General features: G+C 53.3%; 1 protein-coding gene across 5 annotated transcripts in view; it reads right to left on the bottom strand.

The window, feature by feature from the left end:
* Nucleotides 1–7,506: 7,506 nt before the first annotated feature.
* The window catches only part of PALM (paralemmin), a 50,880-nt gene continuing 42,553 nt past the window's right edge, over nt 7,507–15,833 (bottom strand). For 3 of the 5 annotated variants that reach the window (XM_044453530.1, XM_044453533.1, XM_044453532.1), the window contains 2 exons: nt 13,758–13,889; nt 7,507–12,793 (listed from right to left, as the gene is read on the bottom strand). In XM_044453530.1, coding sequence (XP_044309465.1) covers nt 12,207–12,793; nt 13,758–13,889 — 719 coding nt within the window. In that variant the 3' untranslated portion in view covers nt 7,507–12,206. The remainder of the gene's footprint in view (nt 12,794–13,757; nt 13,890–15,833) is intronic. The other 2 variants (XR_006416924.1, XM_044453534.1) reach the window with 2 other exon arrangements.

Raw genomic sequence — 15,833 nt, 5'->3', positions numbered from 1 at the left:
GGACGCCACCCTTGGTTGCATCGCCAGAGGTGTTGCTTCTAGATCGAGAGAGGTGTTACTACCACTCTATACGACTCTGGTGCGCCTGCAACTGGAGTACTGTGCTCAGTTCTGGGCCCCTCATTACAGGAAGGATATAGCCAGGTTAGAGTCAGTGCAGCGTAGGGCCACAAGGTTGGTGGCCGGTTTGCAGGGGATGGGGTATGAGGAGAGACTGAGGGAACTGGGTCTCTTCAGCCTGGAGGAGAAGAGACTCAGAGGGGATCTGTTGGCGACATACAGGTATGTGAGGGGGTGTCCCACGGAGGTGGGCAGAGACCTGTTCTCCCCACAGAGGAAGGCAGGACGCGCTCCAACGGAGCAAAGCTCAGGGAACCCAGGTTCAGTTTGGATGCCAGGAGGCACTTCCTGATGGTTAGGACCCCCAGGGTATGAAATGGGCTTCCCCGGGAGGTGGTTGAAGCCCCCAGATGAGGGTGTTCAAGGATAGGCTGGACATGCACATGGTGGGCATGTTGTGAGCGGAGCTGGCTGGTGCCGGAGGTCAGACTAGATGGCCCGGGAGGCCCCTTCTGACTCGCTCTGTTTTCTATGTTTCCTTCGCGGCTCAGGATGAAACGGGGCATCCCTCCCGCTACCTGTGCTGCAAAGGAGAAGCGAAGGAGCCCCTGAGGCCGGGCGATCCCACTAAGCTCTCCCGCATTGCGCGCAATCCGGCCCCATGTCCTCCTTCTGCCAACTGGCCTGTCTTTGGGGTGGCCCCAGGTGGGTTTGGAGGTCAGGGATGCTTTGGCCTACTTTTTTGCATGGCCTGGAGAAGGGGGAGGGGGCAGGTGAATTGCTGGCGGCCGCCTTGATAGTTATGCCAAAGCGGCCAGGAAAACGCCTGAACATTTTTACCACCTCTTTCTGCCCATGCGGCTGGGAGACACGTCGCCCAATGGAGATCCTCACCTGACCAGGATTGAGAACCGGGGTCCTCAAACTACGGTCTGCTGGCCAGATATGACCCCCGGGGATATTCACGCAGCCCGCCTCAGAACGTTAGGGCTCTCAGACAAAACGCTCTCCAAACGAGTCCGGAAGCTGTGAGCCGGCACAGGCGTTCTCTGAAACTCTTTCACTTTCGGAGACTGGCGGAGAGCCGGCACACGCACCAAAGGGTGACTGCCCCCTTCAACTGCGCATGTGCCAGCTCTCTCTGCCAGCTCTGGCTCGCTCCTGCTGCTGCGCTGGCCTTGCCAGCGTGAATTGCGCGTGCGCCAGCCACGCACACGCTGGCTCTGAATCCCAGAGAGAGGAGCGAATATGGACCAGACACTGGCCATCTCAGTAGCCAAGAGCAGGGCCATGCTTCCCCTGAAATACTAATAAGTTTATGTTGATTAAAATCGTTCTTCTTCTTCTGCTGTTTATTTATTATTTATTAAAACATTTCTATTCCGCCCCATTCACCGAAGCCTCGGGGTGGCTCACAACATAACATTAAAATATAATACATACAATAAATTAACAATATAAAATAAGTCGCCCTGGCCAGATAAAATAAGCAAATAATATTAACAATTAAAATGACGTTTAAATAAAAAGGTCTTCGCCTGGCACCGAAAAACAAGTAACGACGGCGCCAGGCGGACCTCTCTGGGGAGCGCATTCCATAGATTGGGCGCCACCGCAGAGAAAGCCCTCCTCCGAGTACCCACCCTCCTAATTTCTTTCACGGAGGGTTCCCGGAGGAGGGCCTCTCCCGCAGATCTCAAGGGGCAGCCGGGCTTATATGGATGTAAGCGCTCCTTCAGGTAACCAGGACCCAAGCTGATTAGGGCTTTATAGGTCATCACCAACACCTTGAATTGGGCCCGGACTTCAATGGGAAGCCAGTGAAGCTGACGGAGGACTGGAGTCATGTGAACACAATGCCCCGTCCCCATCAGCAACCTGGCAGCTCTATTTTGAACCAATTGAAGTATCTGGACCATCTTCAAGGGAAGCCCCACGTAAAACGCGTTACAGAAGTCAAGGCGGGAAGTCACCAGCGCGTGTGTCACCGTCGCCAGGCCGCAGCTGATGAAGGTAGGGCCGCAGCTGATGAATCAGCTGAAGCTGAAGGAAAGTGCTCCTCGCCACCGCTGTCACCTGAGCTTCCAAGGAAAGCTCTGGGTCGAGGAGCACTCCCAGGCTGCGAACCTTGTCCCTAAGAGGGAGTGCAACCCCATTCAGGACCAGGTCAAATCCACCCTCTCCGAACCAACAGGACCTCCATCTTGTTTGGATTGAGCTTCAGTTTATTGGCTCTCATCCAGCCCATTACCTCGGCCAGGCACCAGTTCAGCACAGCCACTGCCTCACCTGGATTGGTGGAAAACGAGAGGTAGAGCTGGGTATCATCAGCGTACTGATGACTCTGCAGCCCACACCTCCTGATGACCTCTCCCAGCGGTCTCATGTAGATGTTAAACCGCAAAGGGGACAAAATGGACCCCTGCGGTACTCCATGGCATAGCTGCCATGGCGCAGAGCCACAGTCCCCCAGCACCACCTTCTGGAATCGGCCATTGAGACAGGAGTGGAACCACTGCAAAGCAGTGCCTCCGACCCCCAGTCCCGCTGGCCTATCCAGAAGGATGCCATGGTCGATGGTATCAAAAGCCGCTGAGAGGTGTAGGAGAACCAACAGGGACGCACTCCTCCTGTCCGTCTCCCTGCACAGGTCATCGTACAGGGCGACCAAGGCAGATTCAGTACCGTACCCGGGTCTGAAGCCAGACTGAAATGGGTCCAGATAATCAGTTTCATCCAAGAGTGCTTGGAGTTGTCCCACCACCACCTGCTCTAACACCTTGCCCAGAAACGGGATGTTGGCCACAGGTCTATAGTTAGTGGCCATCTCTGGATCCAGTGACGCTTTCTTCAGGACCGGTCGTATTACCGCCTCCTTTAAAGGGGCAGGCACTCGACCCTCCCTCAGAGAAGCGTTAACCACTTCCAAGATCCAGGTCCCAATCCCGTGCTTGGAATTATTTATTAACCAAGACGGGCAAGGGTCCAATAGGCAAGTGGTGGGACATACTCGTCCAAGCACCTTGTCCACATCATTAGGCCGCAATAACTGAAATTCATCCATTAATTTTGGACCAGACGGCAGCATTGGCGTCTCCCTTAAAACCTCTGTATCAATAGTGGAATCCAGCTCGTGACGAATCTGAGCGATTTTCTCCCTGAAGTGCTTGGCAAAGTCGTCACAGCGGGCCTTTGAGGGTGGAACCAGATCTTTCTTAGGACCTGGACGAACCAGGCCTTGCACCACTCGAAAAAGCTCCGCTGGATGGCATTTTGAGGAGGCAATGGAAGCGGGAAAAAACCTCTTTTTCGCCGCCTTCACCGCCACAGCATAGGCCCGATAGTGGGCTCTCAAGTGTGTTCGGTCAGATTCATCCCGTGATTTCCTCCACCTATGCTCCAGCCGTCTCCCAACCTGCTTCATCGCCCGCAATTCAGGTGTATACCAAGGGGAAGAGCGGGCTCTGCCCGGTGGGAGAGGATGCTTAGGAGTGATCGTGTCCACAGCCCTGGTCATCTCCCCGTTCCACAGTTCGACCAGAGCCTCGACAGGAGCACCCACCGGAAACTCCCCCAGGGCCTTCAGGAATCCACCCGGATCCATCCGGCTCCAGGGGCGGACCCACACAATCGGGAGGGAGAGCTTGCTCTCAAGCACAAACCTCACCAGGAAGTGATCTGACCATGACAGGGGAGTCAAACATAAATTCCTCACCCTCAGGTCACCCTCGTCCTGCCCCGTCAAGAAAACCAGGTCCAGAGTGTGTCCACGTTCACGGGTCGGGCCGATGACGTGTTGAGACAGCCCCATGGCCACCATGGAGGCCATGAAGTCCTGAGCCGCCCCGGTCAGACCAGACTTGGCATGGAGATTGAAGTCCCCCAGGACCAACATCCTGGGGGTCCTAAACACCAGGTCCGAGACGGTCTCCGTCAGCTGGGTCCTGGGCCGGTGGTCCTGGGCCGGTGGTCCTGGCCTCTGGAGGGCAGCGCAGCAGCCGGTGGCTGTGGGGGCGTCGCTGCAAGGCAGCGACGCAATGGTCCAGGCGGCGTGGAAGGAGGTTTTTTGTACCAAAAATGAGATGTGTGCAGTGTGCATGGGAATTCATTCTTTTTTTGGTTCACACTATAGTCCGAACCCCAAGCAGTATCGGGGATAGTGAACTGGCCCCCTTTGGATAGGACTGGGGAGCCCTGTCCGGGACACTAAGCAAAGTTCTGGGGCCCTCCTTCAAGTGCCCCCTCCGAGGGAGGCTGGGGTCGTGGCAATCAGGGGGAGTGTGTTTCTGGCTATGGTCCCCCATACTGGAACATTCTCCCAATGAGGCCCCCACGGGAAAGGCAGCTAGTGAGGGCCCCCAATGTTGCTGCGGATCCAGGGTGGGGGTAGGAAACGCTTTCCTCCTCTGCCGGCTTCGGGCTTCAGGCAGCCCAAATCCCCAGTCCCCCCCCAAAGGGGAAAAAGCGAGGGATAACACGTCCGCTTTGGGGGCTGCGATCCCTTGGGGGAACACCCTCCTTGCGGTGGTCAAGAGGGCGAGCGCCACCCTTGGTTGCATAGCCAGAAGTGTGGCTTCTAGATCGAGAGAGGTGTTACGACCACTCTATTCAACTCTGGTGCACCTGCAACTGGAGTATTGTGCTCAGTTCTGGGCCCCTCATTACAGGAAGGATATAGCCAGGTTGAAGTCAGAGTAGCACAGGGCCACAAGGCTGGTGGCCGGTTTGCAGGGGAAGCCGTATGAGGCGAGACTGAGGGAACTGGGTCTCTTCAGCCTGGAGAAGAGGAGACTCAGAGGGGATCTGTTGGTGACATGCAGGTGTGTGAGGGGGTGTCACATGGAGGTGGGCAGAGACCTGTTCTCCCCTGCAGAGGAAGGCAGGACGCACTCCAACGGAGCCAAGCTCAGGGAACCAGTGTTCAATTTGGATGCCAGGAAGCACTTCCTGGCAGTCAGGACCCCGAGGGTGTGGAATGGGCTTCCTCGGGAGGTCGTTGAGGCCCCTTCGGTGCGGGTGTTCGAGGACAGGCTGGACGTCCACATGTTGGGCATGTCGTGAGCGGAGCGGGCTGGAGCCGGGGGTCAGGCTTGATGGCCCGGGAGACCCCTTCTGACTCGCTCTGCTTCTATGTTGCCTTCGTGGCTCAGAACGAAACAGGGCATTTCTCCCGCTGCCGGTGCTGCAAAGGAGAAGCAAAGGAGCCCCTGAGGTCGGGCGATCCCACTAGGCTCTCCCACATTGCGCGCGATCCGGCCCCATGTCCTCCTCCTGCTGGCAGGCGTGTCTTTGGGGTGGCTCCAGGTGGGTTTGGAGGCGCTTTGACGGACTGGATGCGTGGCCAGGGGAAGGGCGAGGGGCAGGTGAAGCGCTGGCGGCTGCCTTGCTAGTTGTGCCAAAGCGGCCTGGAAAATGCCTGAATGGGGCCATCCCCCCCGATTTCTGCCCACGTGGCGGGAAGCCACCTCACCCAGTGGAGCGCCTCACCTGACCAGGACCTACCTGGACACCAAACCGAGCCTGGGGCCTCCCCCGCCTGCCTCCTCCGAGGGAGGCTGTCATGGGGGCAACGAGGGGACGGGCGCTTCTGGTGGTGGCCCCCAATCCAGAACGTGCTCCCCCCTGAGCCACCCTCCCCCGTGCCTAGTTTACCATCTTTTAACCTCCAGGTAACGACTGCCCCCTACGGCAAAGCATCTGAGCAGTTGCTGAGTGCTGGAAGTTGTTAGACAGGGTCTGGCTTGGTCTTTTCAAGGAAATCTTTGCTTTTCTGTCTTCTATTTGGTTTTCAAGTTTGCATTGCTGTCTTTTAATATGTTTTAATATTTTACATTGTGGCTAAATATGCTGCTATGAAGCACTGAGAGAGCTGTTTGGCCATTGGGTGGGATGCAAATTGAATATCTGTGTGGATAGATGGACAATAAGGCCGGCGGAGTCGAGGTGTCTCCAAGAAGGAAGGCGCGTCCATGGCTCGTTCCGCCTCCTTGCAGGACTGTGTAGGTCACCTGTTGGGAGTTTTGAGCCGGGCATACCTGACGGGCATCCTACAGCTCGAATGGGCGAAGCGTGGGTCCCCAGCCAGCCCCCCAGTTGCGTCCCGTGGCCACTCTTCCCCGATCCCAGTGGTGAGCCAGAAGGAGGAGGGGGCGCCTGCGCCGGACTCAGCGGGGGAACCACGGGGCCCCAGTGGGTGCTTGCGAGGGAGCGAAGGCCCTCCAGGTGCCTCGTGGTCCTCCACGAGTCCCAGCTTGAGTTGCTTTCCTGGGGCACTTCCGTTCCAGCTCCAGGGGAGGAGCCAGTGATGGCGAGGGCCAAGCCTTTGGGGACCACGTGTGCCAATGGGGGCTGCAGAGGGAAGGTGCCCCCAGTTCTCCCCCACGGACAGAAGGTCACCACGTGTCATGTGCCTCTCCGTGAGCCCCGATCCGGCTTGGACCTTGTTTTCGGCCAACTAACTTCCCCAACTCCTTGCTCCTCTCTCTCGATACCCGTGGCTGCAGGAATGAAGGGGAGGGTATGAGAAAGCACCTCCCCATGTCCCAGGGGGCTTGAACTGGAACTGTCCATAGAGGTCCCAGTTGGAAGCTTTTCCAATGTGCTTCTCGCTGCCCTCAGGCTTGTGGGCATTACCTGTGAAACCCTGAACAGTTGAGCACCAGAGTTCCTGGGGAGCTGCCTGCTGGCACCAAAAGAGGCTTGAACACTGCCCATCATCCCCAGCCCTCCTGTGGGGGACCCACCCTCAATAACTGACCGGACTTAGCTCCACGTTTCCGTCATGGCAACCCACCTCAGGACAGCCCTCCTGGGGAGGGGGCGGCTTTGATGCCTCCGGGTTGTGGGGCAGGAAAGACGGCCATCAATAAGGCTCCGGGGGTCTTCAGCCCCACCACCCACTCGCTGTGTGGCGCTGGCGAGACCTGCCCCACTCAACCCTCACGCTGGAGCCCTTGGGCACCGCAGGGCTCTGCGATCTGACGCCGGAGCTAATGCCCCCAGGCCCAGCCCTTGGGCTGCTGATCTCCTGGTGGCTGCCTGGGGATGCTGGGGGCTGGGGTTGTTCCCCCAGAGGGCACCAAGTGGGCAGAGTCAGCCCCACACTAGCTGCCATTCCCAGTCTTGGCAAATCTGAGAGCCAGTGTGGTGTAGTGGTTAGAGCATGGGACTGGGTCTCAGACGATCAGGGTTCTAGTCCTCACTTGGCCATGGAGCCAACTGGGTGACTTTGGGCCAGTCACACACTCTCAGCCCAGCCTACCTCACAGGGTTGTTGTTGTTGTGGGGATAAGATGGAGGAGAATTATGTAAGCTGCCTTGAGCCCTTTGTAGGAAAAAAGGCAGGATAGAAATCAGAAAAAAAAAAATCCGTGGCTGAATTATGATTGGAAAAATAAAAAAAAGCGCGGGTGAATGAAGAACTTTGTTCTTATGGTTTTTTCTAAGGATTCACTCCGTTTATTTGCTCAGCTTAGCATAATACAGCCAATATTGGAGAAGCGGAAATTGATTGTAGCAATTGTAAAGCTCAAGAGAAAGAGAAAAGTGTACTTCTAGCTGCTGGGGGGCTCGAGAAATTTGCCCCGAAATTTGCGATAGACACAGATGTTACTCATTGCGACGGCGACCAGAGGTGATGCTGGGAGGAGAAATGTGGCACACGCTAACTACAGGATCTGTGGGGCAGGGCAGGCTGCCCCACTCGGCCCCCGGGGATCCCCCCGTCCGAGGCCTCGTAGGAAAGGGGTGTGCATGCATGTCGCTTTCTCGCTGGGTGTCCTCCGGTCTCTCCTTCACAGCCGGCTCTGGGAGGCTCCATCGGACATATCAAGGCATGGTGGACATAAGTTCACCGCTGGTGCTGCTTTCTTGAAGGCCATGGGGTCCTGTCTTGCTGAAAGAAAACTGGGGCAGTTACAGAGATCGCAGTCCGTTGTCAGGGAGGTGGAGCTCGTGGTGGACTTGACCCTCTTCGGGGCCTGTGGCAAAGACCCCCGCCCTGCCTGGAATCCTGGCACGGCCCCCTTGGCGGTTCAGCTCATCCTCGGATGGCTACATCTGCACACCTGGCCATAAGCACAAGAGGAGGAACACTTTCTGGATGGTGTGGTCAGCGCTGCCCCGGGTCAGTCAACAGATCGCCAGCTTGGGAGATACTGGGAAAACAAGGTCCCACTTGGGATCAACTGGCAGGCCATCCTTCAGCACCATGGATGCCAGATGACAAGCAGAACCAAGTCTTGGGAAATCCCCTGCCTCCGTTGGTTTGGAGCTTGTGGGGTGCAACATTTCCCTCTCCTTTCCCCCGAAATAGGTAGAGATGTTTTGCAAGGATGTCCTGACCTATTCCGGTCTCCCTGTGGAAAGGATTCACATGACACCAACTCATTCAAGGGATAACTGGACCTCTCCTGTAGGGTTGCTTTCCCCCTCCTCTCTCTGCCTTCCACTGCAGAATTGTTGACTGCTGACTCTAAACTTGCCCAGATATTTCCTTAACAAGGCAGCAAATGCAACGCATTGCATCATTAGTGATGTTTTCTGACCCTAATCTGGCACCCCTGGATGGAAATGGGCACGGTGCAGGCATCCGAAACCTCAAAGGAGCCCCGGCCTAAATAGACTGGCCCCTTCTAATGATCACATTTTCTGCCCCACCAAAGGTCACTCTGCTGGTTCCAGGGAAACACAGCAGGGCGCCTGTGGGGTGCTCCTTTGCAGGGAAACGACTGTCCTACCGTGCAGGGGTGTGCAGAAGAAATCCTCACGAGGAGAGATTCCCAGTTTGATGTGGGTCCTTCTGAGGGAAGGGAGGTCTTAGTCTCCCCTTTCTTGACCAAGGGAGCCCCTCGAAAGCAGATGCTCCCAAACCAATGGCAGGCTGTCCCAGCATGAAAGAGCTGCCCAGGCCTTCTGTGCCCGTCCCCGCAGGCAGAGCTGGTATGTTCCTGAATGTTTTTGTGCTTAGGGGCAGGGAGAAAGATGTGTCAGATCCTCTGGGGGAGCTGATGGCTGTGGCAGGACCCCAGACAGCTCCTTTGCTGCCAGACCTCTGAGCTCAGAAAAGGAGGACCCAATCTCCGGCCCAGCACTTGGGGGCTCGAGGGGAGGCAGTGGACTCCCCCAAGTGCTCTGCCCAGCTTCTCACCCCAAAAAGAAGGCAAGAGGTGTTATTACCGGCTTTGCCATCCCGATTGCCGGGAAGGTGGTCCTCCAGGGGAGCAGGTGGGCAGTCCTTCTGGGTGTCCAAAGGCCTTGGGAATCACGTGTTTGGAGAAGTCTTACCCTGCAGGCCGGCTCCAGGTGGGTCGTACGGCTCCGCCAGCATGGCTCAGAGCAGCCGGGAGCTGCGGTGCAACTCCTCCCGACGGTGGGCACTCGGGGGGTCTGGCCCTCCCAGGGACCCGTGAAATCCAAGTCATTCCCGCGCTCTCTGCTGCAAGACCCAGGGATGGAGGAGGAGCTGTCCACTTTGGCACTTCCGCGTGCGAAGGCAGGCCTTTCTGCAAGCTGCACTCTATGGACCTCACACACCTTTTGTCCAAGAGAGATCCCAGCCCGTTACCAAGCACAGGGCTGCACTGAACATCATTCACAAGCGAACAACACAAGAAAGACTCAGACAGGGAAAGGTGGAGAACGGCTTGTGGGGACCTGGGGCAGGTTTCTCTGGTGCCTGACTTTGAGCGTTTTCAGAAGAAAGCAAATAGTGAACTAAGCTATGATCATTGTGTTTATTATGAATATGATTAGTATGACTACGATTATGTGATTATTGTTGAATATTGTTGAATATAGTTCATTACTATTACTATGAATATGATTATTATGACTACTATTATGAACATTCTTGATTATTGTTGAATATTGTTGAATATTGTTGATTACTATTGTGATGATTATTCTACTTTTCAAGCCAGGTACAATGAGTTGCCAAGATAATATGACTTGACTTGGTTCCACTTTGATTTGGGAAGGACTTGGGCAAAGGTCAATCTTTAATTGCATTTACACATCCCATGTTGTCAAGGTCTCTTTCTTAAAAAAGATGGTGGGGCAGGAATAAGAAAAGTGTTTTACTGCCAGCTACCACAGAAGCTGGTATGAAATGATGGCTCAAATACCACCCCCAGGGACGTCAATTTCCAAATTCCAGAGCCAGGAAAGGACGGAGTGGCAAATGCTCCTTCCATCGAAGGTATGGGACCCCATGGGCTGGACCCCCTGTGAGGATGGACAGATGTCCCTTTGATTTTCCAGGGGGTCCTCATCCTCCCACTCTTAAATTTTCTTCACCACAAAACTCTGCAAATCCATTTAATCCAAATTTAACCCATTTTAAATTCTCATCGTTCCCAAATTCAAGGGGAAATTTTGCATGAAAGCTGGTAGGGATTTTTGCCCAATATTCTAAAGAAAGCATTTTAAAGTGCTGCTTTCAATAAGATATGTTTATCTCAGCGCGCTTCCCCGTGACATATGCACGCTGGTATGGGGAGTTTTGGATTGGGGAAGTCCACCTCAAAATTTGGAAACATGTGGATTTTGAAGGGTAAAAAAAACCCTGTTGGCATTTTCAATGGAAATGGTAAAATTCAGCAAGTCTGCATTAAAAGGTCAACTCCAGGGATCTCTTCTCCATCTTTACCTGTTGAGTATTTGGGTCTAAGAGTTGTAGAACTCATGGCTTTGGATTGTACCTGTAATCCTGTGCATTCTGTAAACACATTCTGCTTCAGCTAGCTTCTCTTACATAAAGAATTGGCATTTGTCCTTTTTTCTATGCATTGTTCATCTTTGCAGAATCCGTTTTCCAAGCAAGTTAGTGGGCACAGCTCTCTGAGCTCCATTTTGGAATCTACCTTCCAACATAATTTCATATCAATATGTATTGTTTTTGATTTGCACTACCAGGATGTAGATTGGATGACCCCCTCCCCTTTTTATGGAGTAGAGAAGAAACTATCAGGTTCCTGAAAAAAATGGTGTGAAGATCAGTGGCCCAAGAACTATGTTCTTGTAGCCTTCAGGGTCAGTTTTGACAATTGGGTTGGTGCTGAGAACCAAGTATTCCAGGAGCTACAGTCAGTTCTTCGTGGTTTTGGAGCTGGTTTTGGAGCAAGTTCTGGTTTTCTGTTGAGCACAAACGGAGGGACCTTCTTTAAAGCACGAGGAAAAATAGGCTAATTTTGTGCAAGGCTTCTTTTCCAATCTTCTTTTGTAAAAGAGTGTCATCATTGTTATTCTGGAAAAAAAGTTGTCTCCTAAGCAAGACTTAGGATATCTTCAAGGCCACTTGATTCTGAAAGTCCCAGAACTTTATGAAGAACCTACAAACTAAGAACCTATAAAGTCCCAGAACTTTATGAAGAACCTACAAACTAAGAACCTATAAAGTCCCAGAACTTTATGAAGAACCTACAAACTAATCAAAAAATTGCTTGATCATTTTTTCCCCTCAGTCCATGAGAAAAGCCCGTTTCAGGCCACAGAAATGGGACAGGTCCATTAAGATGGGAGAAATTGGCCCCTTGTTTTTACTAAGTGCTTCTTAAGTCTTTCATGAAGTGGGCTCAAGGGATTTTTGATCATGGCAGTTTAAGGCAGCTTTCGTCAAGCTGGTGTCCTTCGGAGGAATAGGACTGAGCTGGCTGGGAGGTTGAGGGAACCATCGTTCCGCGTGTGGAGAGCATATTGGGTTGAGAAAGGCTGGTTTCAGGTTTCCCGTCAAGGGGCAAAGGATCACGTCATCCAATATAGAATATTTGGTGTTTATTCCACTTATGCAGAGTGAAGAAATACATGGGATGGATGGATGGATGGATGGACAGACTGATGGATCGATGGATGGATGGAAGCAAAGACAGAAATGAACCAGCAGCTCTGTGAGTTAGAAACTGGATACCTTCTCACCAGCACTGCACTCCTATTCCCCCTTTCACTTGAAGATAAAAATGAACAAACAAACCTATGGAGGTGGGAACAGCATGTCTTGACAAGCAAAAATGAAAGGCAAAAAAAATCAAAATGCTGGAAACTTTTTGTAGAACTTAGACAGGTAAGCAACAAGATGGAGTCGAGCGGAAATCAGAGTAAGTCTGCAGAGGCTATCTGGAGTGGTGGGTGGCTGGGCGCTCGCTGGGCGCTCACATCACGGAGCAGCACTTGCAGCGTTGCTTCTTGCGCTTAACGCGGCGCTTGGAACGTTTGGGGCTGACATAGCGGGGAGAGGTCAGGTGCTGGCTCAGCTGGTCCCCGGGCTTCATGACATCCATCAGCTGCAACACGTTGCCATTGGGGGGGATGAAGAGGTCCATCCCCATGTAATCAGGCAGCGGAGGGTCCTCCTCCTCCTCATTGATCACCACACGCTCCGCCTTGACTGTCCCCTCGACCCCCAGAGCCCTCTTCGTCTCGTTCTCATCTTCCACATCCTGGTAGCCCATGAAGATCATGGTGACCGGCTGGTCTTGGCTGGGCTCCTGGCCATCCTCCGAAATCAGGATCTTTGGCTTCTCAATCGGTTTGGCCTTGACACCGGTGATCTCCTTCGGAGGTGGTGCTTTCCCAGAGGAGGAGATGGCCGTCGCCTCATCCAGCAGCTTGGCCTTCTCCGAGCCCTCACTCATGGTCACCTCGTCTGCTCTTTGGATGAGCTCGTCCACCTCAGAGGAGCTGAGCTGCTGGATATCACTCTCCGTAGCCCCATCCTCAGCCTGGAGAGCATGGACAACTGTAAGGGGAGACAGAGAGGGTGCACAATGAGGGCTAGGAACATATGCCTCCACTGCTGGCTTTAAATGTAGGACCACAGCAGGCACCTTGAAGCTCTGCCAGAATGATTCTAGGGTACCTGTGTGTTCCTAGTGGGCCTCTCGGCTTCCCAACTCATGCAGTTGTTCCCTTTGTACAGCCTGAAAAGTTCACATGGAACTCAGCAGAAATTCTGAGGGCCACCACCTGCCACAGGTACCTGGTATGCAAGACCAGCTGTCCTGGATTCATGACTGTTTGTGTGCACAGATTGGGGCACCCGAAAATAAAGGAAAGGAAAGCAGGCCATGTTGGAGCAGAGAAGGAGCGGATGGTTCTCCGGTTTGGAAGCTGGTGGGGAACAGTTGGGTTTCCTGAGCCTTTCGTGGCCTTTGAAGCTTCCATGGGGATGTGGGATGGAAACGGTAAGAAAATATGCAGAGGAGGAAGTATACCTGGTGCTTTTGAGATGACACCATCAGAAGAAAAGCACAAGTTGGTTTTCAGTTTGAAGACTCTGTTCAACGATGCATCAAACACACAACATCCTACTGATTTTCACACATTTAGAACCCAAGCAGGAAAGGTAGCAGGAGGGTGACGCTGATGCACGATGCGCTGCCAGGCCACCCCTGGCGCTGCCATGCTCCGTTTCTAGAGCTGGTCCGTTTTCCCAAAAGTGCTATTTATCCCACTCAAATAAAACCCTTTATGGAGCACTGCAAGTCACGACAGGGCTGGGCATGAGTGGGTTGAGTCTCCCTGGCCTCTTGCACCTTGGATTTGAGCTTGGCTTCAGGCAGACCTTCCCACCTCTAGGGAAGCCTGGGGAGAAAGGCGAGGGGCCAACCAGGGAAGGCCCTGCGAGTGATGCAGCCATGCTTGCTGGGGCCAATCTGGTCCTGGCACACACCTGATGTCTGGACCCTTGCTGGGGTGCGTACCTTTCATATCGTCCTCGTACACTTTGACCCCCTGGACTGAGTGGTCTTGGGGAAGTCTAGTGGTACTGGAAAGGACCTTGGTTTCTCCCGTGAGTTTGTCCTTCTCCACAGTGATCTCCACAGAGTACACAGCTGGGACACAAACAGGAGAGTGAGCGCCCAGAATCCCCATGCGCCCCTCCCGCCGTCCGCTCCCACCCCAAGCGCAGAGGGGAAGATGTTTGGCACAAGCAGGGCAGGGTGTGGGAAGGGAAGCGGCTGTGGAGCGAGTCTGGCCATGCCCACAGGCAAAGTCCCGAAGGAGAGAAGCAAGGGATGCAGCTCCATCTGGCCAAGCGGGGAGGATCTGCTCTGACCTGCAAGCTGCTTGTCCCTACATCTGTGCAAAACCTCACATTTCCAGGGGGTTGCCAAACGTCCTCCAACTCGGGGGTCGAAATCAGCATTGCAGAAGGTCTCAGAACCTCCCTTCTGGGGCAGAGGGGGTCAGAAGCACAACAATGCCAGAATATCACAGGTCTGGTTGGAGCGTAAGCTTTAGGAGGATGTTTCAAAGTTTGCTGCTTGAGGGGGGACTGCTGAAAGCTGGAAAACAACTGAAGCATCAGAGGCCAGAAGGTCTCCATGCCTGGGAAACCCCGGATCCTAGGAGTGCTCCGTTGGCCACCAGGCCTGTGACATTAGGGGTGCAGAGCAAAGAGGACTTCAAGAGAAACATGGAACCTTAACCTTGATTACATTGTGAAGACAAACACTGGAGGAATTTTCCCCCAACGCCTGAAAAGCAAAGAGAATATGGCAAAGGCATATGGGGGATTCCACAGCAGCCTCACTGAACAGTTCATGGGACAGAGCCTGGCAATGCATCCCTTACAGGAACAAGGAGAGAAGCAGAAACCCCAAACAGTTCTCTCCATGCACTGATATCTTTGCAGTTAAGGATGGGCGTCTCTGTTTCCAGTCCATGCCAATGTTTATTGAGAAAATTTTGGCCCCTTCCCTTGTGCTCCTACAAGCAAGTTGCTTTTAAAAATCTGCACAGACACTGGCATTTTAATCTGTACGGGCATTTTTGAACAACATGGGCATTTAGAAAAATATGTTATCTCAAGGCAGGCATTTCTAGATGGATTTTAGGGCTGGAAAATGCATTTGTGCACTTCCCTGGAGCTGCGAGCAGCCTAGCAACATTCAGCACTGCAGGAAAGCCGGATAGTTATGTTCCAATCAGCACATCAGTGGCACAGAGCAGGGATGTTTGCAGCACAATTTACCAACATCTCATACCTCCAATGTCGCTAATTAATAGTTAATAATTAACTATCAATAATTAAACAATTAATTAATAATTGCAAGGATGATTTGGGTGCCCTGAGTGCCAGAATCCCTCCCTTGCTATGAAGCCCCCAAGCAGGACATGTGGTTAAATACCCATTCCTGCCATCCCTACCCATCAACCTGTATTCAAGATACACTGCTTCTGAACATGGAGGCTCCACTGAACTAGCATGGCTCTGACAAACGGCTGCTCCTGCAGTTATCTAATGTTTCCTTTTAAACTTGTCTAAGACATGGAGTGTTCTATAAGTTAATCGCTTTTTAAATATAGTGCCAGCAAAATGCATCAGGTAGAAAATCAAGGGTCACTGGCAGGCAGAACCTCCTGGTTCCCAGGAAGAACACGGAGGGAATCCTGCCTCCACAGGTCGACCAGAGAAAGAAAAGCTGCAGAAACTTCTTTTGCCGTCCCCTGCCGGGAAAACCTCCTAGAAGAACAGTGCAAGGAAGACGTGGCACCTGGTTTTTGCTTTCTCCCTCGTCCCTGGTGAGAAAATGGGGCTCCAGTCCCTTGTACCCCATGCCATCGATTAGCAGCCCCGATGCACTTGGGATGCCACCCCCACACACACACTCACGTGCCGCAGGAAAGCAAATTCAGACGGCATAGATAAAATGTGAGCCTGGAGCATGGAAACGAATCGAGTGTGAGAACTGCTCTGGCGAGGTTCAGGGGAATCGCTCAAAACAACGTGGTGGTGTTTTGCATTAGCGGCAGGGCTGAGGATCTGTCCCTGA

Source organism: Varanus komodoensis, unplaced genomic scaffold (assembly GCF_004798865.1).
Source record: "Varanus komodoensis strain SLA01 unplaced genomic scaffold, ASM479886v1 scaffold79, whole genome shotgun sequence".
NCBI lineage: Eukaryota > Metazoa > Chordata > Lepidosauria > Squamata > Varanidae > Varanus > Varanus komodoensis.
The sequence above is the reverse complement of the archived record's forward strand: the minus strand, read 5'-3'. Positions and strand labels throughout refer to the sequence as shown.